The 26,553-nt window shown below is 47.5% G+C and overlaps 1 protein-coding gene across 1 annotated transcript in view; it reads left to right on the top strand.

The window, feature by feature from the left end:
- LOC130474192 (very-long-chain 3-oxoacyl-CoA reductase-like) overlaps window positions 1–26,553 on the top strand; it is a 103,842-nt gene that overhangs the window by 62,942 nt on the left and 14,347 nt on the right. Inside the window, exons 2-4 of the mRNA XM_056845726.1 lie at window positions 22,008–22,054; window positions 24,295–24,370; window positions 25,818–25,928. Of these exons, the coding sequence (XP_056701704.1) occupies window positions 22,008–22,054; window positions 24,295–24,370; window positions 25,818–25,928 (234 nt within the window). The remainder of the gene's footprint in view (window positions 1–22,007; window positions 22,055–24,294; window positions 24,371–25,817; window positions 25,929–26,553) is intronic.

The raw sequence follows: 26,553 nt of genomic DNA, 5'->3' as shown, positions 1-26,553 counted from the left end.
TGACATAACAGGAGCATTTCCAGAGGGAGAGCCAAGCTGATTAATTTCCTTTAGAAGCCGTTGAAGTGGGGCTGAATAACGGAGGGGGGCTCAGGCTTCTCCTGGTCAACGGTAGGGGTTAAAGCTGAAAATCCCCCCCCCTTTTGGCCCTGGGTAACGGGGGTGGCCAGACATATATCAGTTCAAAGAGAGACAGACTCCAATGGAAGGGAGCAAAAGAGGGCCAGTGCTGTGATGTAGACATAGCTGGAACTAAAGTCTGGATCCATTCCAGCAGTACTTTTGACAGATATTCTAATTTCAGTACAAGTTGCATTTTGTAAAGAAGCCGGCAGCCACTGCTTTTCTTGTGACATAAACATCTTATCAAAGTCAACCCCTACACAGCAGCTTTCCAGAGTTTAGACTAGCTTCCGAGGTCCTTTGCTGAACTGCTTAAACTCAACTCAGGTTACACACTGTAGACATGAAAAAACAGACAGTCCATTTTGAAATACTTTCAAATCACTTTGGAATACCTGGGGGCAGCTGCATACAGTCTTTGTGCAACAGTTGGATCTGTCTTGTTCCAAGCAGGGTAAGCTGGTTCTTTTATGCGCCTTCTCCTGTTGTCAGGCTCCAGATGAGTCTGGATGGGTCCTTAGCAGGGCTGGTGTTTTACTCGTCCCCCCTTTCCCTGCATTCTCAGCTATCTGAGGTGCAATGTCCAGTATTTTTCCCTTATTGAAACATGACCAGGATTTCAATACAGTAGGTCAGAATCTTCCCTCTCGGATCCGTGGGGTTGACAGCTTTCCTGTGCTTCAACCTGTCGCTTGCAAATCACAACAGCATTTACTTTCCATCTGTAAAACAGGCAGCTGGGGAAAATCTTGCAGGTCACAAGGGAGAGGAGTAGATTTTTCACACAACAGTTCTTTCAATAATTGTCAAAGTTCATAACTTCTTTAATATCCATTAGGGCAATAACAACATGTCCTGTTTTTTTTTTAAAAAAAACTTTCTCTTCACCACAAGTGGCTGGGTTTAGCTGGAAGGGTAAAATCCAGGATCCACATACAACAGACTCCAGCTGTTTCCCAACAACTCTTGAATTCTCCTGTGTTCAGGGTATGGGACAGACTGCAACCTTCCTCCCCTTGTCATCTGAAATTCCAGATGCTTCTCTTGAATCTGAGCTTTCTGTCGGTGTTCTACTCAGTTCCATATAACAAATAACATTCTGTCCTGAATGCGAAAGCCTGGTTTTCATACTTATTTCAAGCAGATTGGCATATAGCAAAAGACAGTTCAGGTATTTCTGGTTGATATATATAGGCTGTGCCCTGGGGTTTGGAAGCAATTGCAGCCGGTGAAATATTCCAAGCTGGACCAGAAGGTTTCTTTTTTTCCCCTTTAGCCTATAGTCAGAAAACTATGTAAAGTCAGAGCCCCCCCTTCTTTAATACAACCGTGTCCATGTCAGAGAGAGTGGCAATCAAAGTTCTGAGACAAAAAACAATGTCATCATGACCTCTGGAGGTCCCTGAGCAGAGTTTCCACCTCCTGGGGCTATCAGAGTCACACATTGAGGAAGCCTGCATCCGGGAAGAAGTCCTGCAGTACTTTACTTGTGTATCTGAAAACAGTTGAACTAGATGCAGGGCAAACTCTCTGGCACTGGCTGGGCTTGAACGTGCATCTGCGTTGCCAAGTTCTTGACCCACTGTCCTTGCTGCATCAGAATTTTTCCCACATCTGGGCGCTGGGCACTCTAGCTGATGAAAAGTAACTTTGGAACGGCAGTCGGAGGGGACCTGTTGAGACTTAGAAGAGCTGGGCTGCTGCAGGGCTGGATGCAATGTCTGGAATGGAGCAGTTGGCTGCTTCGGGGGATTTCAGAGGGGTCCGGCCGCAGCCGGGATGGCTTTTACTCAGGGCATCCTGAGTACAGTTAACTCTGGAACATTGGTAGGCACTCAGTCTATCAGGGTGGGGTGTACTTTTCTTAAAGTTCTTGCAGCCAGGGGCAGCCTCAGTATCAGGCTGCCTGGATTCCTTTGCACTGTGGTTACTGGGGAGGCCACCAGGCAGGTAATTACAGAAGCTGGAAGCCAGGCAAGGGTTAGTGCCTGTCAGCTGCAGAAGGCATGGATGCACTGGGCTGTGGAACTTTAGCCCAGAAGTAGCAGGGGCTGTTGGAGCTGGGGTACGCACAGCTGGGGAGTAATGCAGATCTTCAGTGGGAAGTTTATTTCCCTTAGGGTCAGCTTCAATCTTAAGACAGAGGGATCAGTTTATCTGGGCTGCCCCATTCCCCAGCATTTGCCTGTACGTTTTGGGGCTTGTCCCTCTAGATGGAAGAGGGCTGCTCAAACCCTTTTCTTTTTGCACTGGAATACCTGTGGCTCCCCTTCAGACAGCGACACAGGGAACAAAGCTCCAACCTGGGCTTCAGCTGCAGGGAAAAGAGCGGCTTCTTGTAGCCCCCCCACCCCGACTGGAGACGCTGCTATCATGGGAAGCTCTCTGTGGCGAGCTTGGGCCGGTGAGGCTGATCCTGCTTTCACACGGAAGCTCGGAGGGGGGGTCTGAGGAGGCTGCTTGGGAGGACTGAAGGGAAGCAGAAATTTGCTGCTTTCGGATGCTTGTGTAGGAAGACAATCGTCTATGTTGTGGGCCTCCCCCCTCCCCATTCTTTGGTATGCAAACACGGTGCTGGCTTCTTATCGGAGCGCTGGGCATGCAGGGGAGGTGAGCGTCTTTTGGGCTACAGTTCTGAGGCTTTCTTTCTTCCCTTTGCTTCTTGCTGGGGCTTTGGGAATTGACTTTTTAAAACTGGAGCGTCGGAGCAGCCTTCTTGGGCACGGTTGATCTAACAAAATTCCTGACTGATGTGCCAGCTGGGTACAGGCTTAATAGACTGGCACGGCATGGGAAGCCGGGACTAGCTGCACGGACAGGGCTGATGCGGCGTTGGGGAGGCATACGGATGCCACCCGGAGATAGGGGCAGCAGGGGCCGCACGGCGTGGGACTTGCTCTTCCTCCAGCCGGCTTTGGAGGAGTGAGTCATAAAACCATGACACAGCACTAATTCTCACAAAAAGCAGATTTTGGCAACTTTCTTGTAACAGAGTCACTCCACCCATCAATATATGGGACCTTATTCAAACGGAGAAACCCTTCCCCAGTAAATACCAAGCTCAACACTTCTGACATTTACCAATTGCTTTACACCACTATTGTACAATGCAAATCACACAAGACAGTTATTGCTATGCCCTCAGTCTGTGACTGAGAACAATCAGTTGAAATAACTATAACACACTACCTTCGGACCAGGGCCACATTCTGATAGACTTTTGGAAAGCTGCGTGGCACCCACTGAGGTGTCACTACAGAGCTTTCTTTCCACCCATTCCTCCCAAAATGTGTACAAATGTATGCAAAAGTGTTCCACAACAGTCTCTCACACAATCAATCCACCCCTTCAATCAAACACAAAATCACTCACTCACTCTCACACGCCACCCACCATTTCCAAACCTTTTTCCTGACAGACCTAAGATCTCTGCGGTTTCCAACCAAACCTAATGGCTGTACTAGGGCAGAATCTGGAAGTTGATCAGACCTCCCTTCCTCTGATTGCAGAGGGCAGCAGAACTGAACTAAAACCCCTTTCTGATTCTCACCTGCCTTCTGTGATTTCCTCCGGAGGTACTGGACTGGTTCTTGCGATCCTGTTGGGTTCCAACGACACCCTGCCGGGGTGAGTGAGGCCAGGGTGTCCATGCGTAACTCTCTCGACCAAAAAAGGTCGTGCCGGCAGAAAGGACTCAAAGGCACCCTGGCCCAGCACCCCGAGCCGGGTGGGTAAGAGGGGGGCAACACCCCATCTCTCCCCCCTTCCGAGTCACGGCACCAGAAATGATATGGTAAACAAGGGTTCGTGGGGGGAGAGAGAGACCTGAGATCGTTATTCAAGAAAACAGTTTATTCTGGCAGCTGCGACCCAGAGCACTCTACCGAGTAAAAATCTCTGAGCCCCGATCATACTGAGGAAGGGATATTTATCCAAATTCAAGATATGACAACCCATCAACATTCAGGGTAGCTCTGATAACACTCCAGACATAGAGGCGGCGCAGTACAGTTCAGTTTCACCCAGTTCTTGTTATGGTTTACTGTAACCCTCCATGACTCTTGCCCCAATTCCTTAGCACACAGACATACAGGGATATTCTGCCCAGCAACAAGCTATTCCCTTGCTGTCCTAATACGTTTACAGAAAGGAAAAGAGATTATTACAAATTGCTAAATCAGTGGAGCTTCCATAGTCAGGGGAAGTCTACCTGCTGTCACATTAATTATCACCAAGATGACTGGGTTGAACTATTGCCTCTTGCTGAATATGCGTATAATAATGCTGTCCACCAGTCTACGGGATTCAGCCCCTTCTATGCTGTGTATGGTCAGGACTTCGGTCCTATTTCCCCTACGGAGAGTCCCGAGGGGGAGGGAGATCCCGATGTAGCCTCTTGGGCACATGCCCTCCGCACCACATGGCCCTGGCTAGTAAGCAACCTCAACAGAGCCAAGCGCAAGTTTAAAACCCAAGCCGATAAACATCGATCCCCCAACAAAGAGTTCCAGGTGGGCGACCTCGTGTATCTTTCCATGAAAAACCTGCGATCCACTCGCCCATGCCCCAAGCTAAGTGCCAAATACATTGGCCCCTATCCTATTGCCCGGATCATCAATCCCGTTACGATGGAGCTGACCCTCCCCAAAATCTTAAGACGTATCCACCCTGTCTTCCATGTCAGTCTCCTTAAACCACATGTCGCCTCTTCAGATTGGCACCCAGAACCGCCTCCCGAACAGCCCGTGATGGTGGGGGGGGGGGAAAGAACATTTCGAAGTTTCAAAAATCCTGGATTCTCGCATCCGGCATGGATCCCTGCAATATCTAATTCGCTGGAAGCACTCCCCCCCTGCCTACGATGAATGGGTGCGTGCACAGGATGTCTCCGCCCCACACCTTGTATCCGCCTTCCACACCGCCTACCCGGACAAGCCGTCCCCCTTGCGGGGTGGGAGGGGGCGTTAAGGGAGGCAGGATGTCAGGCCTGGTTCTCACTGCTGTCGACTTTCACTTTCCTAGATCCAAGGATTGTTATGCTTACTGTTAGTGCCTATTGAAATGCCTACTGGAATGTGCCAGAACTCAAGGACTGTTATGTCTATTGTTATGCCTATTGAACTCTGTATGATGTCCTGGGAACACTGCTTTGTTTATGATGTGTAATCTCCCTCCAAGGGCTCTATATTCTCTAGTTCCAACCAGACAGCCCCATAGCTGTCACCCTTCCCTGTATGCACTGTTAACCTATTTTGACCAAGTAAACCAGCTTCTTTAGACTTGACTGTCTCTGAGGTGGTCTTTGGTTCAGGTAGGCCAAGAGCTGACAAGAAGTGAAAAGTCGTTTGAGGGCTACAAAGGCGGCTTGGCATTGATCGGTCCACATTATTTTGGCAGAGGGTAACGTAGCAGAAACCCCTTTACCCTTTGTTTTTAGGAGGTCAGTGATTGGCAGCGCCACTTGAGCGAAGTTAGGGATGAACCCGCGGTAAAAATTAGCAAAACCCAGAAATTGCTGTACTTGCTTGCGGGTGGAGGGTGGAGTCCAATCAAGTACTGATTGGACTTTGGTGGGGTCCATGCTAAGGCCACGATGAGAGATTATGTACCCCAAGAAAGTTATCTTTTCTTGGTGAAATTCACATTTAGCCAGTTTTGCAAAGAGCTGGTGGCTGCGCAGACGTTGCAAAACATCTCGGACCAGAGTAACATGTTCCTCCATGGTTTTTGAATAAATAAGAATGTCATCCAAATAAACCACCACCCCGCGGTATAATAAATCATGGAGGATTTCGTTGATGAGTTGCATGAAGACCCCCGGGGCCCTTTTAACCCGAAGGGCATCACAAGAAATTCAAACATTCCAAAACAGCTAGAGAAGGCAGTGAGGGGTTCATCCCCCTCGCGGAATCGGACGCGGTAGGAAGCTTCCACTAAGTCCAACTTGGAGAATACGCGTCCCTCCTGCAATTGCCCCAAAATATCCGAAATCAGTGGTATGGGGTAGGCGTTGGCTTGGGTAACTGCGTTAAGCTTTCGGAAGTCAATGCATAAACGCAGGTCACCCTCCTTCTTCCGGACAAAGAATGCAGGAGCTGAGTTGGGAGCGTTCGATGGCCGAATGAACCCTCGAGCAAGATTTTTATCCAAAAAGTCACGTAATACGGCGCGTTCGGAAACGCTCATGGGGTAAATCTTGCTCTTAGTCAGTGTACAGTCTTTCACCACCTCAATTGCACAATCAGTGGTACGGTGGGGGGTAAAGTATTACATTCTTTAATGTCAAAGACATCAGTAAAGTCTCGGTAAGCTTTGGGCAGAGACGGTGGCGATGAGGCATCAGAGGTCAATGCCGGAGCGGGTGGAGGCACCACCGTGACTTCCCGTCGGTGCTGTTCACACTTGGGATTGGTAAAGGAGATAGTGTCAGTCTCCCAGTCTATAAAGGGACTATGACCTTTAAGCCAATTAATCCCTAAGACAACTTCAAACCGGATAGGGGCTATGGTAAAGTCTATTTGTTCCCAGTGAGAGCCAATACCCATCGCCACTCCCCGTGTGCGATGATCCACTGGGCCCCCCTTAAAATGGCTCCCATCCATTTGGGCGAATTGGACGGGAGCTGGTAAAGCCTCAGATTTGACTTTGAGTGCAGCAAACGTGGCCTCACTAATTAAAGTGCGGCCGCAGCCAGAATCAATAAGTGCCTTGACAGGTAGTTGGGGACCCCCTTTGTAGAGCTGTAACACTGCGTCCACATAAACAGTGGTTTCCACTTCACTCACCTTGACGGGAGCTTTCGGTTTAGCAGGAGATTCTGCAGGGGTCTGTGGAGACGCTCCACTCACCACAGACCGAATCCGTTTTTTGACAGGTCAAGAGGGGTTTCCAGGTTCAGAGCTGGAGAATTCCATTGATTATCCTCGTCAGAAGAAGGAGAGTTGTCCCCCATTGGGGCACTTGTAATCCGGGACCCTGCGGGGTCACTCGATGCAGACAGGTTAGCTGATTCCTCAACATGAAGTGCAGAGGGTGTGGGTCTTCCCGGCGCTGCGCTGCGGGTGACCGCGGTGCCTCTGCGTTGAGGTCTTCCTCGAGCTCGGGACGATATGCTGGGGTGAGAAATCTCCGGGCGTTGAGGACAAACTGCCGCAAAGTGGCCCAGTTCACCGCAAACGAGGCAAGCTCCCCTTTGAAACCTTGTTTTGCGATCCTGGGGTGGGCGCGTGGGTTTCCGCAGGTTGGGGAGCGGTGCTTTGGACTGGGGTTTTTGGGCGCTCTTCTCCCTGTTTCGCTGGCGGACTAGGGAAATGAAACGCCGACGGCTTTCTACCTCCTCAGCCAATAAAATCCAATTTTCGAGGGTGTCGGGATCGCCCTGCATATACGACCAGTTCAGAATGTCAGGGTGTAAGGCTTCCCTGAAATAATGAATTAGGGTGGCCTCGGGCCAGTCCACAATTCTACTCGCCAGTCTTTGGAATTCATCCGCAAACTCTCGGACTGGAGAAGAGCTCTGTCTGAGTTGCAGAAGTTCCGCTTTGGCTCGTTCTCCCATAAAGGGATCCTCAAATCTCCTTCGCAAGGCAGACATGAAATTATTGAGGGAACGGATAGAGCGGGACCGAGTGTCAAATTGGAGGACCATCCAGTCGGCTGCTTTTCCCGTTAATAAAGAAGCTACAAAACGAACCCGGCTGTCCTCTGTAGGAAAGAATTGTCCCTGTTCCCGCATGTAACTGTCCACTTGATGTAGGAAGCAGGGTAGAGTCTCAAGTGACCCATCATAGGTTGTTTTCAGTCGAGGTTGCTTCCAAGGGCCGGGTATGGGTTGTCCCGGTTGCACGGGTGCCCCGGGAGCAGGTACAACTGGCGCTCCGGGAACCAGGGGTTGGGCAGGTAGATTAGCGGGTGGTTGAGCTGGCACACCTGGCTGGACTGGTAGGAGAACCGGTGCTGCGGGTCCAGGTTGAATGGGCTGCGCCGGAGTCGTCAGGGCCCGCTGCAATTGCTCGTTTTCGTGAAACAAGCGTTCCATTTGATCCTGGAGACGGTCTACACGGTCGTATAACTCCCGGTTTTGAGCTTGCAACAGGTGTACTTCTTCCTCAGATCCACCTGTACGATGTGCTCTGCTGGCTCGAAAACCCATGGCCCATTGGGAGCTGTCTCCATACAGGTCCTCTCCTTCAGACTCTTCGGAGTCCCGAAGCCGTTCCACGAGGCGACGCGCGCGTTGGCCGGTGCGCGACGGAGCAAACACCAGGGAGAACGTTAGCCCCCACAAAGGGCCGCTTCGCCCGGAATCTTTGGGGCGTACACTCGCCCGTGCTCGTTCTGCAGCCAACTGCTGCTCCTTTTCCCTTGTGGCCTGAGCTTTGGCTTCCGCCTCAGCCGCCGCAGCTGCATCCCTGTCCGCGAGAGCTTGGGCGGCCTCAAGCTTCAGAGCGACAGCCGTGGTAACGTGCAGTAGAAGTTCCTTCTCCAAGAGAGCGAGGAGCAATTCAGACCCCCCGCCTAACAGTGGTTGAACTTGGACCGCTATCGCGGGTGCATCGGCCCCAAAAGTTGGGGCCAAAATTTGTGACAAAGTGGCTACCGTGGCATCCTTCGTACAGTCCACAAATAGGAGCGCCGTTTGGATAGCGATCCTTTTCGCTTCTGCTTGACAGTCAGCTGCATTTGGCACCAAAGAAAAACCTGCCGGCGCGGCTCCTGCCATGGCCCCTGTCGCCAAGACGGCGGGACGCCGCAGAACCGTGGGTAGGGTTGAGTAAGTCTCACGAGCAATAAGTTTATCCAACAAATCAGTCAGTATTTGTAAATCCTCAGTTGCCAATCGGGCATCATCCACTAACCGATCAAAGGCCTGGAGGTCTAGACGGGTATTGACATCCTCAGCAGTTGACATCCAGGGAATTCTCGCTAAAGGTCGCCACTGGGTTTGAACCAGTCCGTTTAAGCGACTAACTTCAGCGCCAGTCCTAAGTAGCTCAGCTACAATGTCCCGTAGGAGGTCGGGGTCCTCAGACGATGTTTCCAAGGGAAGGGACCACGACTGGTCTTCCAGGGCTCCAGCAGGAACCCACTACCCGGGGATCAGTTCTGCCGGGCCCGGGGCGAACCACACGGGGTTTCAGCCACAGTTGACTCACTCGGAGAGCACCCTCTTAGCTCCCATCCGAGTGGCAGGCGAACCCTCCAGGGCTCCAGCCTGACTGATGAATAAAGTGAGAGATAGCTGTCACAATGTCAGCCCTAGGCCCAATCGAACCAAGAACCACATCAGAGACAAGCAGGTCCAAAGAAGATGGTTTTACTGGTCGAACAGGTTAACAGAGCATAAAAGAAGGTGACAGCTATGAGCTAGCTGCCTGGCACTTGGCAATATAAAAGCAGGAAAATAGCAAGAGATTACAAAAGCATAAACAGAGCTTCAGTTCCCAGGACTTCAAACAGGCTTTGGTATGCATGAGTCTAGGCAGTGGTCCTTGAGTCTAGGCAGTGGTCAGGTCAGCGAAGGAAACGAAAGTAAACATATCAACTGAGATGCAGGCCTGACAGTAACCCATCTGCTTTACTTTTATTAACGCCCTCTCCTGCGTGAGAGGCAGTCAACTTCTTAAATCTTTCTTTTTGCTCCTAATAAATTAGCATTGCTTAGGTTCACCTGCCTGAGCGTGTCTGTTTATGGGATGCTAGGGATAGACGCCTGAGCTGACACCATCTTTGAGAATTCCCACATCCATATCTACTAGCCCCATCTACACTGAAACCACACATTCATCAAACATTCTAACCCATGTAAAAATTGTCACCAGAACCACTAAGAACCTCCCCACCCACCCCAATATTCAACCTTCCACAAAGAAGCCATCTTTCAGTCCAGAGCTAACTTCTTGATGTGTTAGTGTTAGTGTTCTTTTCAGGGCTGCTGCCAGGTTCCAAGTATGCAACTGGTATCTCTTTCTCCATCTTCTTTATTATCAGAGTTTATTCCACCTGCAATTTGAAAATGGTTGGCCCCCACCATACAGGTCCCAAGGCAAGAGCCCTTCAGCTCATAACTCTGGCTAGCCCTTTTAATTACGTTTTGCCTATGCAATGCTAGACATAGGAAACAAGCACCATGAAAGCAATGTGGACTCCTCTTCCCCCTCTGCCTGCCCTCAGTTGGACTCAGCTGAGCTCATCCTCATGACACAGGCATTCTGACCCTTTGAAGATAGTGAATTCTTGCCTTAGTTCAGAGTTTGGGATTTCTTTTTGGAAGTGTTCCCATACTCCATGAGTACTGGAAGTATCTCCAGTTGGTTAATTACTGAATATGAGGTCTTTCTATTCAGTCTTTCTTTCTCTCTGAAGGTGTTGGCAAAGTTGATGGTTTTTCTAGTTGCCCACATAGAATGATAGAGTTGGAAGAAACCACCAGGGTCATCTAGTCCAACCCTCTGCACAATGCAGGAAGCTCACAACTACCTCCCCCCCACACACACACCCAGTGACCAGAAGATGGCCAAGATGCCCTCCCTCTCATCATCTGCCTAAGGTCACAGAATCAGCATTGTTGACAGATGGCCATCTAACCTCTTCTTAAAAACCTCCAGGGAAGGAGAGCTTACCACCTCCCGAGGAAGCCTGTTCCACTGAGGAACTGCTCTGTTAGAAAATTCTTCCTAATGTCTAGACGGAAACTCTTTTGATTTAATTTCAACCCGTTGGTTCTGGTCCGACCTTCTGGGGCAACAGAAAACAACTGGGCACCATCCTCCATATGACAGCCCTTCAAGTACTTGAAGATGGTTATCATATCCCCTCTCAGTCTTCTTCAAGCTAAACATACCCAGCTCCTTCAACCTTTCCTCATAGGATTTGGTCTCCAGACCCCTCACCATCTTTGTTGCCCTCCTCTGGACATGGTCCAGCTTGTCTACATCTTTCTTAAATTGCGGTGCCCAAAACTGAACACAGTACTCTAGGTGAGGTCTAACCAGAGCAGAACAAAGCGATACCATCACTTCACATGATCTGGACACTATACTTCTGTTAATGCAGCCCAAGACCGCATTTGCCTTTTTAGCTACCGCATCACACTGCTGAGTCATGTTCAGTGTTTTGTCTACTACGACCCCAAGATCCTTTTCACACACACTACTGCTCAGACAAGACCCCATCCTATAATTATGCATTTGATTTTTCCTACCTAAATGCAGAACTTTACATTTGTCTTTGTTGAAGTGCATTTTATTAGTTTTAGCCCAATTCTCCAGCCTGTCAAGATCATACTGTATCTTGGCTCTGTCTTCTACTGTATTTGCTACCCCTCCTAATTTAGTATCATCTGCAGATTTAATAAGCATCCCCCTATTCCTTCATCCAAATCATTTATAAAGATGTTGAACAACACAGGGCCTAGGACAGATCCCATAATACTAGAACATGAGGTCATCTGCTACAGCTGGAGGGTGAGAGATTCAAAACAGATAAAAGGAAGTATTTTTTCACACAACGCATAGTTAAATTGTGGAACTCCCTGCCCCAGGATGTGGTGATGGCTGCCAGCTTGGAGGGCTTTAAGAGGGGAGTGGACATATTCATGGAGGAGAGGGGTATTCATGGCTATTAGTTAGAATGGATACTGGTCATGCTGCATACCTATCCTCTCTAGTATCAGAGGAGCATGCCTATTATTTTAGTTGCAATGGAACACAGGCAGGATGGTGCTGTTGCACTTGTCTTATTTGTGGTTTCCTGGAGGAACCTGGTTGGCCACTGTGTGAACAGACGGTGTATTACCCATGGTTAGGTAAAGAAATGATTCCAACAGGCAGATATTGGGGAGGAAAAGGTATGCAGCTTTATTAAACAAACAGTACCCTGTACCCAGGCTAATAACCTTCGGAAGATGGGAAGTCGTCTCCTGGGAGGCAAGCAAGCCACTTCGTCCTGTCTGGCAGCCCGTCCTTCTTCTGCAGATGCTCCTTCTGTCTCTGGCTTCTTATCTGGAGCCTCCCCTCCTCCCTCCTCAGTAGTGATTTATATCCCCACCACCAGGTGCTCATTATTTAGTGCGGTGTGACAATTAACTCCCTGAGATTGCTCTCACATGCAGAAGGGCTGTATTGAGCACCACCTACCTCCTCGTGAGTACAATTGTCTTCCGCAATTTCCACTACAGACGGCTAGACTTGATGGGCCTTGGTATGATCCAGCAGGGCCTTTCTTATGTTCTTATGTTCTTATGAGTAACTCCACTAGTCACTTCTCTCCAAGTGGATGAGGAACCATTAACTAGCACTCTTTGGGTGCGATCTGTCAACCAGTTACAGATCCACCTAACAGTAATAGGATCTAAACCACATTTTCCCAATTTGTCAACTAGAATACTATGTGGAACCTTATCAAAAGCCTTACTGAAATCTAGAAAAACTACGTCTACAGCATTTCCCTGATCCAGCAAGGTAGTTACTTTCTCAAAAAAGGAGATAAGATTATTGGTTCTTGTAGGTTATCCGGGCTGTGTAACCGTGGTCTTGGAATTTAGATTAGTCTGACAGGACTTGTTCTTGAGAAACCCGTGGTGGCTCATAGTCATCAGCAGATCCATCCTTTCTAAATGCTCAAGGACTGACTGTTTGATGATTTATTCAAAAACTTTTCCCGGTATAGACGTCAAGCTGATGGGTCAGTAGTTACCCGGATCTTCCTTTTTCCCCTTCTTGAAGATGAGAACAACATTTGCCCATCTCCAATCTTCTGGCACCTCACCTGTTTGCCAAGACTTTCCAAAAATAATGAACAGAGGCTCAGAAATTACATCTGCAAGTTCTTTGAGTATCCTTGGATGCAATTCATCTGGCCCAGAGGATTTTGTTTCATTTAAAGATACTAGGGGGGTTACCGCACTTTGTATTCCCTGTGATGTATTAAGTGTTTGAAAATGTTATAAAAAACATCGCTTTAAAAGGGTTTTTGGATACCATGGCTTATAAATGGTTGGAAGACATCTTCACAGCTAAAGGGGCCAAACAAAGTGCGAACAGTATTTTTTATAACGTTTTCAAACTCTTAATACATCGGTGGGAATACAAGGGCGGTAACCCCCTAGGTGTTTGTGCACTACCCCAATGCCAATTCTAGGCTGCAAATCCCTTCCCTCATCACTTGTTCTGTTTAAGCCATGTTGAGCACCACTTCCATCATGAGAAAAGACTGAGGAAAAGTAGGAATAGAGGAATGCTGCCCTCTCTTCATCTCCAGTTACAATTTCACTTTCCAGTCCCTGCAATGGGCTTATCTTGTCCATGTTCTTACTCTTTCTCTGTACATAGGAAAAGAACCCTTTTTTGTTGTGTTTAGCATCTCTGGCTAACCTAAGCTCATACTGAGCTTTAGCTTCCCTAACACACTCCCTACAAGCACTAGTTATTTGTTTATATTCCTCTTTGGTTATAAGGCCCTCCTTCCACTTCCTAAAGTCCAACCTATATGTCTGACTAAGTACAGTTTTTCCTTTCCCTAGTATTGTAAATTTCAAGATTACATGGTCACTGCTACCCAGAGTGCCTACTACTTTAACCTCATCAACCAATTCTTCCCTGTTGGTGAAAATAGGGTTGCCAAGTGCCAGGTGGTGGCGGGCAAACCCCCGCCAATCCACCTGGCTGCCCGTTGACCAGCTGAGGGTCGGCGGGCAATCTATGCAGGCAGGCACAGGTCACTTCTGGTTTACATCCGGAAATGCTGCATTGCAAAGGGCCGGTTTCCACTCAAACTCCCAGTTTGAGTGGTAAAGGCCTGTTGCAATGCGGCACTTCTGGGTGTAAAACGCATTACAAGGGGCCATTTGAGTGGAAAACGGCCCCTTGTGGGCCCCGGAAGTGCCGCATCGCAACAGGCCTTTACCACTCAAACTTCCGGGAGCGCGCGACCCCCCCCCCCCCACACCTCCACTCCAAAAACCTCCCACCGAAGAAGAAGAGGGACCTGGTAAGCCTAGGTGAGAATCAAGTCTAAGATAGCAGTTCCTCTTGTTTCCCTGACCACTTTCTGGAATAGGAAGTTGTCAGCAAGACAAGTCAGGAATTTATTGGATCTTGCATTTTTAGCAGAGTTGGACTTCCAACAGATATCTGGGTAATTAAAACCTCCCATGACCGCCATGTCCCATCTCTTTGAGAACTTTGTAATTTGGTCTAGGAGTGTCTCATCCAACTCCTCTGCCTGGTTTGGTGGTCGATAGCAGACCCCCACCATAATATGATTATTTCTTACTCATTTTATTTTTACCCATAGACTCTAGACTGAACTATCATGCTCAGATTCATTTACTTCGTCACAAGTGTACACATCTTTGACATACAATGCTACTCCTTCCCCTTCCTTATATTGTCTATCTCTTCTAAACAAGTTGTACCCCTCAAACTTAATATTCCAGTCGTGAGTGAAAGGTCTTAGACAAGGATGTATTTTATCTCCCTTATATGCAAAACATATAATTAGGAAAGCTGGAATAGATTTAGAAGAAGTTGGAGAGAAAATTGGGGGAGAAACATTAAGAATCTGAGATATGCCAATGATACTACATTACTGGCAGAAAATAGTACTTGAAGTGACTACTGCTGAAAGTTAAAAAAAGTGTCAAAACTGAACACTAAGAAGACAAAAGTAATGACTACAGGACTGCTCAACTTCAAGGTTGACAATGAGGAAATTGAAATTGTTCAAGACTTTCTATTCCTTGGCTCCATCATCATCAAGAAGAAGAAGAGTTGGTTTTTATATGCTGACTTTCTCTACCACTTAAGGGAGACTCAAACTGGCTTACAATCACCTTCCCTTCCCCTTCCCACAACAGACATCCTGTGAGGTGGGTGGGGCTGAGAGAGCATAACTTGCCCAAGGTCACCCAGCTGGCTTCATGTGTAGGAGTGGGGAAACAAATCCAGTTCACCAGATTATCCTCCACCGCTCACGTGGAGGAGTGGGGAATCAAACCCGGTTCTCCAGATCAGAGTCCACCGCTCCAAACCACCACTCTTAACCACTACACCACGCTGGCTCTCCCACCACGCTGGCTCTCAACTGCACATCATCCTTGGCGCGGACGAAACCATTCGCCCACTAAGAGTTGCCCGGAGCATGAACCTTTTGCTCATCACAGAGGAGCGCGGAGACGACACCACAGGTTCCCCTGGCTCACAGGAGCTCTTTGGAGATTCCCTTCCCACCATAAACCCTGAGGATATACGAGCCTCCTCTCCCATACCTCCTGGTGAGTGTTGCGCTTAATATTTCCTCCTTCCCGTTAAGACCGACTGCTCCCTGCTGTTCCCTTGGTGGTAATCCACATTGCCTTTCCCAGACTGTTCACAGGTTGCTGTGGGTGTCTCCACTCCCCCTGGGAGCCAGGATCAAGACCCCGATGAAACACATGTTTCGGAAGAGCAGGGAGCAAATGATGCTGCACAAGGTACTCTTTCATTTGTGTTTGTGGGATCCCGATCGGGAGGTGTCTCTAACACTTCTGTTAGGTGCGGCAGTATCGTGGACTTTGTTTTATCGTGCACCCATGTTACGGCCTTCGCAACGCCCCGGTTTGTCCCTGGCCGTGCACTAATAGGTACCGCGAGACGTTTCTCGGGAGGAGTTCCATGCGATCGGTGGGGTTGTGTGGGATAAGCTTGCAAGGTGCAAAAGTAGAGACAGAGCGCAATAGCTGCTTGCGTAGCAGGCACCTGGGAGATCAATCGTGGCACTCTGCATTACCGTAGAGTGCGCACAAAGTGGATTTGTTCTGTGGGTGTCTTTAGTGGAATTTACCGTAACCTTTATTTCGCAGGAACGAGCAAATTGCTTTTCTAGTAGGTGGCAAGCTGCATCTCTCCACCTTCCCACTCCAGGCGCCTCTTCATCGCAAAGCACGCCCAGATGAACAGGAACCGGTCGCGGTCCTGCTTCCTGGATAAAGTGGAGGCGTGGAAACGTTTCATTTGACTAGGTGGAAGTGTGGCGTGCTCAGCTAGTGCTGTTCCCGGTCGCGCACCAAAACCGATTCTGCGCGCCGTTTGAGGTAGCGTTGTTTGGAGCGCGAGTGTACATCCTCCCCACCCGATTTTTGGGAAGAACGGCCCGCTCGTCAGCATGCGACCGGTGGATGCGGCCTTAGAGGACACCGCCCATTAAACTGGGTGCTGTGGTGACAGCAGTGGTTCGTGGTCCCACCTCGTGGTGGTGTTTGCGTACCATGGCACCGCAAGGCTGGTGGGCGGTGGGGGAGCCACGACGGAGGTGGGCAATTCTTGAACGGTCGCAAGCGCCTACAGGCGTGCACACCAACGGACACGGAACACCGGTGGTGAGGGGAGGTTAGGCTTGCTGGAGGAGAACGCGCCCAAGAAGGGAAGCCCTTGCCTTGAGCCGAACGCTAGCTGGCCTGGAGGAACACCTGGTGCAGTTGTACAGCGCAAACAACAGAGGCGGCCTCCTGAGACCCATTGAAGCAGGTTGATGTGCCTTGTCGGTGGAGATGCACATGTACCTCTCCTCATAGGCCATGGGCTCTTACTTTTTTGTAGTACTTCTGCCGTGGCTGCACTGAATGAAAGCCCCATTGACGGCTACGACTACATAGATGAGTCTGCTCTACTTCAGTTTCAAAAATTTGCTTGTCTGGTTGCAAACCAGCCAGCCAAACAAGGACTCTGGAGGGGGGGCCTTCAAACTTTATGTTTTGTAATACGTCACCGTATATGTGACTCTTACGCCTTGAAGGGAATCCGTGCATGAATACGCCCATGCACAATTTAGTTAATCCCAGTTTTTGGACCCTGCTAACGTTTGCTCACTGCAACTTTCTTGAAATCATGTGCTTACAAGTTCTTAACGCTTATCGTTAGATCTGTCATTGCTTAAAACTTTCCTTCTTTGTTTGGACAGGCCTGAGAAAACCTTTGTTTCCTCTTATGAACAGAAACATTCAATGGAATAGCTTAGGCTTCACATTGGAGTTCTGGGTTGCCTCGTCCCTTGATTATTTTGAAACCACCTCACAAAAACCTCTGTGACGAAAATCCTCCCCTTGCAGATGACCCACTCTGCAGGGTGGGATTTTGCCCGTTTAGACTTCTGGTTTACTCTATGGGGAACAGCTGCTCTCTACTTCTCCATGGGAAAGCTACACCTTTCGGAATTCGGGCACTGTACAACACTACTGATGTTGCTCAGGCATCATTGTTTAGAGGGTGTGCTAACCTACATTGCTGCCGTTTTTGTGAGTGTGCTCTCACAATGTACCCCCACCTAATTTCCGTTCATGTTTGGCGATGTTTAATTGTGCATTTCCGCCCACTGCAGGACACCAAACTCATACACTGACAGTGAAACTTTTCTTTACTCTTTACTCAGGAAATGAAGGGACACAGCAGAGTTCACTGCAGACGCCTCAATCTGCGGCGGCCAGGATGCTTGAGAGAGAGCAGAACAGGATGAGGAGAGTTGCACCCTAAGGTGATTCAATCAGCGTTCTGAGCAGACCATTACTTACCCCATCTGCACCCATCCCAGCAATCAATCAGTTTTCAAGAAAATAGACTAGGCATTCTCTTGGGTCCTGACGACTAATCAAGCCTCTCCTATCTTATTGCTGGAACCCCAGAACAGCAATCAATTCTTTGACTCTGGCTTTCCTGCCAGCTTAGCTCAGTACCCATTTTGGGGTATAAACATTGGTCCTTTGGCCATTCATAGTGTGTGTGTGTGTGTTGGATCCGTGCGTGCACCCCCACTTGCATGTGGGCTCTTTCCTTTGCTCCTGGAAACGCTGGTCGTTTTCCTCTTCAGCGCTACTTTCCCTGGATGTCCCTTCAAGACTGGTAACTATCACCCATCTCTGAAACCCTATCCAACTTCCTCTCTTTTCTCTTAGTCAGCTCTTGTATACTTTGTGTGCAGACGTTCATTGCTTGAAAGTATATTTTTTTGTTTTTATTATTTTATTCTGTAATAAAACCAGTTTAAGTATACAACCGCCTGCTTCTTTTGAGAGTTCACTTAGGACTATCCAGGTATACATAGGTTATCGATCCCAGTCCCCCCAGCTAATTCCCCCAACTAAAGTGGAGACTGCCTACTTAGGGTAACACAGAGTTTATGCAGGACGCTCCCAGAATGGGAGGCAGCTGAGATAGGCGTGCCTTTAATAGACATGCCTATCTTTAATCTTTTCCCCAGTGTTATAAATAGATTTCAAGATACCAGCTGGGTACTATGGTATCAAGCTGGATTGCTTGATTCTTGTTGCAGGAAAAGCAGGGAAAGAGATGGGTTCTCCTAGCCTTTTTTTCTCCTTGGAGCAGACTCTGAATGCCCTTGGAGTTCTGATTGTTCTCTGGCTCTTGCTGAAGGTTGCCTGGGGTTTGGTATATGCACTGAGGACCTACCTGTTATCTGAGGTGTGGAAAGGGGTAGATCTGGCTTCCTATGGACCTTGGGCAGGTGAGTTCTGTGTGATCGCTGTGTTTTTGCTTCTACTGTTTATGTGATGATCTCATATTGTGGGGACACGAGGGCATATAGACCTGCAACAGTTCATCCCTTAATAGTTTACATTAATAGATTAAGTATCTCTTAATTGACAAACAAGGTGCCATGCTTAACTAGCATCTAGTATCTGAGGGAGCTCTGATTCTCAAAAGCTTAAACCCAAACACTGAACATGAGTCAGCAGTGTGATGCGGTAGCTAAAAAGGCAAATGCGATCTTGGGCTGCATTAACAGAAGTATAGTATCCAGATCATGCGAAGTGATGGTATCGCTTTACTCTGCTCTGGTTAGACCTCACCTAGAGTACTGTGTTCAGTTTTGTGCACCACAATTTAAGAAGGATGTAAACAAGCTGGAATGTGTTCAGAGGAGTGCAACAAAGATGGTGAGGGGTCTAGAGACCAAGTCCTATGAGGAAAGGTTGAAGGAGCTGGGTATGTTTAGCCTGAAGAGGAGAAGACTGAGAGGGGACATGATAACCATCTTCAAGTACTTGAAGGGCTGTCATATAGAGGATGGTGCCAAGTTGTTTTCTGTTGCCCCAGAAGGTTGGACCACAGGTAACGGGTTAAAATTAAATCAAAAGAGTTTCCGTCTAGAGACATTAGGAAGAATTTTCTAACAGTTAGAGCGGTTCCTCGGTGGAACAGACTTCCTTGGGAGGTGGTAAGCTCTGGAGGTTTTTAAGAATAGGCTAGATGACCATCTGTCAGCAATGCTGATTCTATGACCTTAGGCAGTTCATGAGAGGGAGGGCATCTTGGCCATCTTCTGGGCATGGAGTAGGGGTCACTGGAGGTTGCTGTGAATTTCCTGCATGACCCTGGTGGTCCCTTCCAAATCTATGATTCTATGACCCTGAAAATCTCATTGGTCTCTAAGGTGCTCCTGGATCCAAAGCTAGTACTTCTTCTGCAGACCGACGTGGCCCCTCTACCCTCTGAAACTATGCTTAACTGGGTAATGAATTTTAAAATGAATTCCAGCTGTAAGCCTTTCCAAGCAGTACTGTTCACAGGTGGAAAAGATTTTTTCACATAAGTGAATGTTTTTCTTAAGACAGAGCTTGCCACAAACCATCTCAAAGCTCAGAAAATTGACTTTCCTCTTCAAAACTATTGTGTGAGATGCCATTATGTACAGTATAACCAAGTAGTTAGGTAATTAACAAGATTTATATTTTTAATTATGGGGCAGTCCCAGTACAGAATTTTTTTCCTTCGCATACTTATCTGATGAAGTGGGAGGTGGAATTCTGTTTTAATTTGCTACAACAGACTTACCCATTACGCCTTTGCAACCCAGTATTGACAGTCACAGCTGGGTTTATGACTAAAAAATGAACTTGGCAGTGGGAGCAAATTGTCTCAACCAAATAGTTCCATTTGATTTTAATGCAGAATTTTCCAGTGCAAAAGGTGCATTTAAAATGTGGATTGAAAATTTAATACGAAGCTTTAAAATTAATGCAAATATATTCAAGGTCTTTCATTTTTTTGTTTCAAATTGTAGTCAAAGTGCTTGAATGGCAGCCTAAATGGTTTGCCATTGCCTGCAGGAAGACCCTGGACTTCCTTGGGGGACTTCCATCCAAGTTCTAACCAGGGCCCACTCTGCTTAGTTTCCGAGATCTGAGGAGATCAGGCTAAGCTGGGCCATCCAGGTCAGAGCAGAGACAAACAGAGGTGGTTTGTCACTGCCTGCCTCTGTTTACCAGCCCTGAACATAAGAACATAAGAACGGCCCTGCTGGATCAGACCAAGGCCCATCAAGTCCAACAGTCTGTTCACACTGTGGCCAGCCAGGTGCCTCTAGGAAGCCACAAACAAGACGACTGCAGCAGCACCATCCTGCCTGTGTTCCACAGCACCTAATATAATAGGCATGCTCCTCTGATACTAGAGAGAATAGGTATGCAGCATGACCAGTATCCATTCTAACTAATAGCCATGAATACCCCTCTCCTCCATGAATATGTCCACTCCCCTCTTAAAGCCCTCCAAGCTGGCAGCCATCACCACATCCTGGGGCAGGGAGTTCCACAATTTAACTATGCATTGTGTGAAAAAATATTTCCTTTTATCTGCTTTGAATCTCTCGCTCTCCAGCTTTAGCAGATGACCCCATGTTCTAGTATTATGGGAGAGGGAGAAAAACGTCTCCCTGTCCACTCTCTCCAAACCATGCATAATTTTATAGACCTCTATCATGTCTCCCCTTAGCCGCCTTCTTTCCGAGCTAAACAGCCCTAAGCGTCCTAACCGCTCCCCATAGGACAGTTGCTCTAGTCCCCTAATCATTTTGGTTGCTCTTTTCTGCACCTTCTCAAGCTCTGTAATAACCTCTTTTAGGTGTGGTGACCAGAACTGTGCACAGTATTCCAAGTGTGGTCTCACCATAGATTTGTACAAGGGCAGTATGATATCAGCAGTTTTATTCTCTATTCCTCGTCTAATTATGGCCAGCATGGAATTTGCCTTTTTTACAGCAGCCGCACACTGGGTTGACATCTTCATTGAGCTATCCACTACCACCCCAAGATCCCTTTCTTGGTCTGTCGCTGCCAGCACAGATCCCATCAGTGTATATGTGAAGTTGGGATTTTTTGCCCCAATATGCATCACTTTACACTTGCTCACATTGAATCTCATTTGCCATTTTAATGCCCATTCTTCCAGTATGCAGAGATCCTTCTGGAGCTCTTCACAGTCCGATTTTGTTTTAACCACCTTAAATAATTTGGTGTCATCTGCAAACTTGACTACTTCACTGTTTAACCCCAACTCCAGGTCATTGATGAACAGGTTGAAAAGCACCGGTCCCAACACAGATCCCTGAGGCACCCCACTGCTCACATCCCGCCATTGGGAGAACTGACCATTGATTCCTACTCTCTGCTTCCTATTTTTCAGCCAGCTCTCAATCCATAAGAGGACTTGTCCTCTTATCCCATGACTATGAAGTTTGCTTAGCAGTCTTTGGTGGGGGACTTTGTCAAAAGCTTTTTGGAAATCCAAATACACAATATCTACAGGCTCATTCCTGTCCACATGCTTATTGACGCTATCAAAAAACTCTAATAGGTTAGTGAGACAGGACCTACCCTTACAAAAGCCATGTTGGGTTTTGCCCAGCAGACCTTGCCCTTCTGGATTTCCTTGGTTGTCTCCCAGTTTAGTTTCTAAGACCTGAGGAGCTGGAGCTAGCCTGGGCTATCCAGGCCAGGACAAATCAGGATTAAGAAAGCTTAATTTTGTGACACAGAATTTTGTGACATGGTCTTGATTAAAGTACTCCTCCCCTCCCCCCGCTTTATGGAATACAACTTTACTTCTTTGTAGTGGTGACTGGAGCCACAGCTGGTATTGGAAAAGCCTACGCCCATGAGGTAAGTCAATAAGCGTGCATGAAGATCCTGACTAGGACTTTTCAAGATGTCCCCAGCCTCTTTATGCCGGATCCCTGACAAGATTACATGACTGAGGGGAGAGCACATCATGACTACTCATTTATGTAGGTAAATAGTTTGAAAGCAATGCAAACTGAAAATTTCATAGTGACCGAGAGTCACAGTGGCTCAACTGATGTACGGGACCATACTTGGGCCACCCTCCTCCACCTTTGTTCCATTGGAACACATCCAATCCAAATTCCTGAGAGCAGCCTTACATCTACCTCGCTGTGTATCAAATGCCACAGCCAGATTGGAGGCAGGATTGGTGAGGCTGGAGGCAAGGGTTTGCATGGCTTAAGCTAAACCTTAACCTCAAGGCTTGCTACCCCTGTTAGTGCAGAACAAATCTGAATCATTATGGCTAAAGGAGGTTCTCAACAAATTGGCCCGGCTGGGCCTTTCTCTATCTTCCCTACTTCATGGGTTTAGAACAAGCAGCAAGCGTTTTGAAGCAAAGGGTTGAAGATACTGAACGTCGGGCAGATCTGGGGAAATCACCCTTTTTCTTGGCTCCAGACAAATCTAGATACCTAGTTAGCCCTGCAGTATATTTCTCCCATTTGGAATTTATCAACTATAGAAAGGCCTACACTCTAGCCCAGTGGTTCCCAACCTTTTTTTGACCAGGGACCACTAGGACTTTTTGGTTCGGTGCAGGGACCCCAAGGTTCAAAATAAAAATTCCGAGAATTTGAAAATAAACTTTAATCATAACTGTTAGTTAAACATTAAACTTAGAATAATATTTGAATATATATTTTTATAATAGAGAACTTTTAATTGAAAATATTAATTTATTATGGGTTTATAACTTTGTTTCGCGGACCTTAATTTAGTTCTCGCGGACCCCTGGGGGTCCACGGACCCCTGGTTGGGAACCAGTGCTCTAGCCAGATGTCATGCCCTGTCTTCGGCTGTCCTAGAAGGAAAATACAAGAAGATTCCAAGATCAGAAAGGCTATGCCCCTGCAGGTCAGGAGACATCAAAACCACCGAGCATGTATTGTTTAGCTGTTCATTCTATCATGAGGCCCGTATCAGATTCATTGCTCCCCTGATCAGTGAATTCCCCGATAAGCCAGTAGAATTCCTGACTAAGAGGCTCCTGGTGGGTGAAACTCCACACTTTTCACTCCCAACTGCCAAATTACGTTTCTAACTTCCACTGTGAAGTGCAACTCCTGGCTCTTCTCTGTGGCTGTCTGTCCTCTTCCCAGAATGTTCCTTTTCCAGCTTCTCTCTCTAATTTGCTTAACTTTGAAGGATTGCATTGGAAAGGATTCTTTCTTTCAGACCCTTCCTCTCTGCCTACCTTCAGTTTCCAGAATCATATCATAACCATCGATTATGTAACATTCCATTCTGCGCTGTAGGATTGCCAGCTCCGGGTTGGGAAATACCTGGAGATTCTGGGGTGGAGCCTGAGGAGGGTGGGGTTTGGAAAGGGGAAGGACTTCAATGCCATAGAGTCCAATTGCCAAAGCACCCATTTTCTCCAGGGGAACTGATCTCTGTCACCTGGAGATCACTTGTAATAGCAGGAGATCTCCAGCCACCACCTGGAGGTTGGCAACCCTATGTCACAGGGGCCTCATCTCTTTCCCCAGGCATCAAGGCAAATCCTGTCCTGAACATCGGTTGCCAAACTCCAGGTGGGGCCTGGAGTTCTCCTGGAATTACATCAGGCCCCCCAGACTGCAGAGATCAGTTCCGCTGGAGAAAATGGCAGCTTCAGAGGGAAAGTGCTATGGTATACCATAAATTCTAGGTGAATTCCTTCCCCAGATTCTCCTGTCCATAGGCACCATCCCCAAATCTCCAGGAAATTCCTAGGCCAGAGTTGGCAACTGAAGCTGAATCAGATTTCTAGCCAAGCTCAAATCAGCAAAAACTAGCTTAACCTCTGCTTTGTACTATCAGAACAGGCAAGTTTAGGCTAATTTCTGAGCACCAACTTCTGCCCCCCCCACCCCCCCAAAAAACTTGACTTTTACACAGGTTGCCTGTGGCTGAAATATCATTTCTCCACAGCTGTCATTAGCATTTCCCCACTAGCATTTCCCCATTGAGGTGCCATAATATGTGGTAACAATTTTATGTAAACTTTCCAAACCCTCAGCTTGGTTACTCCCTGTGGATTTCTCCCTGACCTTGTTTTTTTCTTCATCTGTCAGCTTGCTAGAAGGGGCCTCAATGTGGTTCTTATCAGCCGCTCCATGGAAAAACTGAAGCAGGTGGCCGCTGAAATTGGTAAGTGAGCCCAGGCTTGCCCGGATGGAACGTGGAAGATAGATGAGCAGGGTCCTGAAATGAAGGAATACGGAGAGGTTTATTGGGGGAACCAAAGGGAGCTTTGTTTAGTGTAACCCAAGCATCAGAATTCAACGAAAGCCAAAGGCATTGCCATTAATGATGGACTTATGAAACTGGACTGGTTCAATTGTGGCACTCCCTGCCCCAGGATGTGGCGATGGCTGACAACCTGGAAAGCTTTAAGAGGGGAGTGGACACGTTCACTGAGGATAGGGCTATCCATGGCTACTAGTCAAAATGAATACTAGTCATGATGCATACCTATTCTTTACAGTCTCAGGGGAGCATGCCTATTATAGTAGGTGCTGTGGAACACAGGCAGGACAATGCTGCTGGGCATGGAGTAGGGGTCACTGGGTGTGTGTGTGGGAAGTAGTTGTGAATTTCCTGCATTGTGCAGGGGGTTGGACTAGATGACCCTGGTGGTACCTTCTAACTATGATTCTATGAAGAGGAATGCTGGGTAAAGTCAATTTATTATTGTAGTAGTAGTAGTAGTAGTTGTTAATTTAGATTTTTAACCCATCCTCAATCCCTGGCCAAGGGTGGCTAACAGCAATACTCTATACATAAAACCAATAAAACAATATAAAATACAATATAAACGAAACAATTAACATTTGGTGTTAAGATTCTGCCAACACACCAATTAATAAGTAGATGGCACACATTTATTAGGGACTGGTAACCCGCCGCAGGCCTGGAAGCAATGTAGGATCCGCAGTGGAACAGATGCCAGGATGCATGGCTGGGGTTAATAAACCTGAGTCCAGCAGGGCATCCCTAAGCAGAGTTACACCCAGGTCAAATCAGCTTAGAAGGGTGTAACTCTCCCCATGCAACACTGCCAATTTTCTTATCTGAAGTGACAACATCAGAAGCACTCCAAAAACCGCCCTAGATGTTGTAATCTTGCAGAAGAGAGTCAGCAATAGAGGTGTTGAAATTCACTCAGAAAGATCACTAGTTGTGCAAGGAGAATGAAGATGAATCAGTTAAGCTGGCCTTTCATCCTTGGGAACATGCTTTGGCAGGTAAGAATCCTTCTGGAGAAGCATGCTGGGGCTTCCCTGGCACTATAAATCCTTTAGCCTTCCACTTCCAGGGCACTTGTATTGCAGAAGTGGTTTGAGCTTTTGGAGCTCTATGGGGAATTACTTGGTTCATCATACTGTTTGGAAAGACCAGGCCCCTCTATTGTTTGAAACAAAAGGATTTTCAAAAGTCATAAAATTCTTTAGAGTGAACCAAAGTCTGTGTTTTAGGACTATGATTTGTGTCAATGGCTTGGCTGGAGCACAGATCAGTTTCTGGATGTGCACCCTTCTCACCCTAGTCGGCTCCATAAAATAATTTTGAAATCCTCTCTTTCTTTGTTTCCTAGAGGAGCAGCACAGCCAAAGCACCAAGGTGATCCAAGCCGATTTCACACAGGGCTCAGAACTCTATGAGACCATTCGAGCCAATTTGCAGGGTCTGGAGATTGGCATTCTGGGTAAGTTTTAACACTGCCTCTCTTTGTGTTATTTGCAGTAACCATCATGTGGCAAGCTTCCTTGTCTGGTGCCCCAAAAGGGCATGTTGAGCCCAAATCATGCTAATAAATTATTCTCTACCCCAATATGGTACCCTTGGGTGCTATGGCCCCCTACAACATCTTTTCTGGTGCCCACCAAATGTTTTCAGAAAGTGGGCAGGGCCAGATGGGGCTTTTCCCTTAGAGCTACCAAGAGACAACATGGGATCCTGGACAAAGAATCTACCTGGGCCTCCCACATAAGACCAAATATCCAAACCAAATGTCATAAAACAATTTGGATTGCTGTTCCCATGAATAAAAGAATCAGCCTGCATGTCCACCTGTCCATTTGTGGTAGGCGTAACTCATCAGAAAATAAAGATAGGATATTCAAAATTGACCACCAGCTTCAGAATGATTGTGGGAATTCCAGGGCCAAAAATGAAGGGAAACGGAACATTCTGGACCAGGTTATCTTCACGATAAGCAACATATTTATAGACAGCTTTTTAGCAACCTGGCATTTTAGCAACCTGATCTAATGCTCAGATCCGCAGTCTGCCATGGAAGGTTGGTGAGTGACACTTTCTCAGCCAGACCT

Source organism: Euleptes europaea, chromosome 3, assembly GCF_029931775.1.
Source record: "Euleptes europaea isolate rEulEur1 chromosome 3, rEulEur1.hap1, whole genome shotgun sequence".
NCBI classification, from domain to species: Eukaryota; Metazoa; Chordata; class Lepidosauria; order Squamata; family Sphaerodactylidae; genus Euleptes; species Euleptes europaea.
The sequence above is the reverse complement of the archived record's forward strand: the minus strand, read 5'-3'. Positions and strand labels throughout refer to the sequence as shown.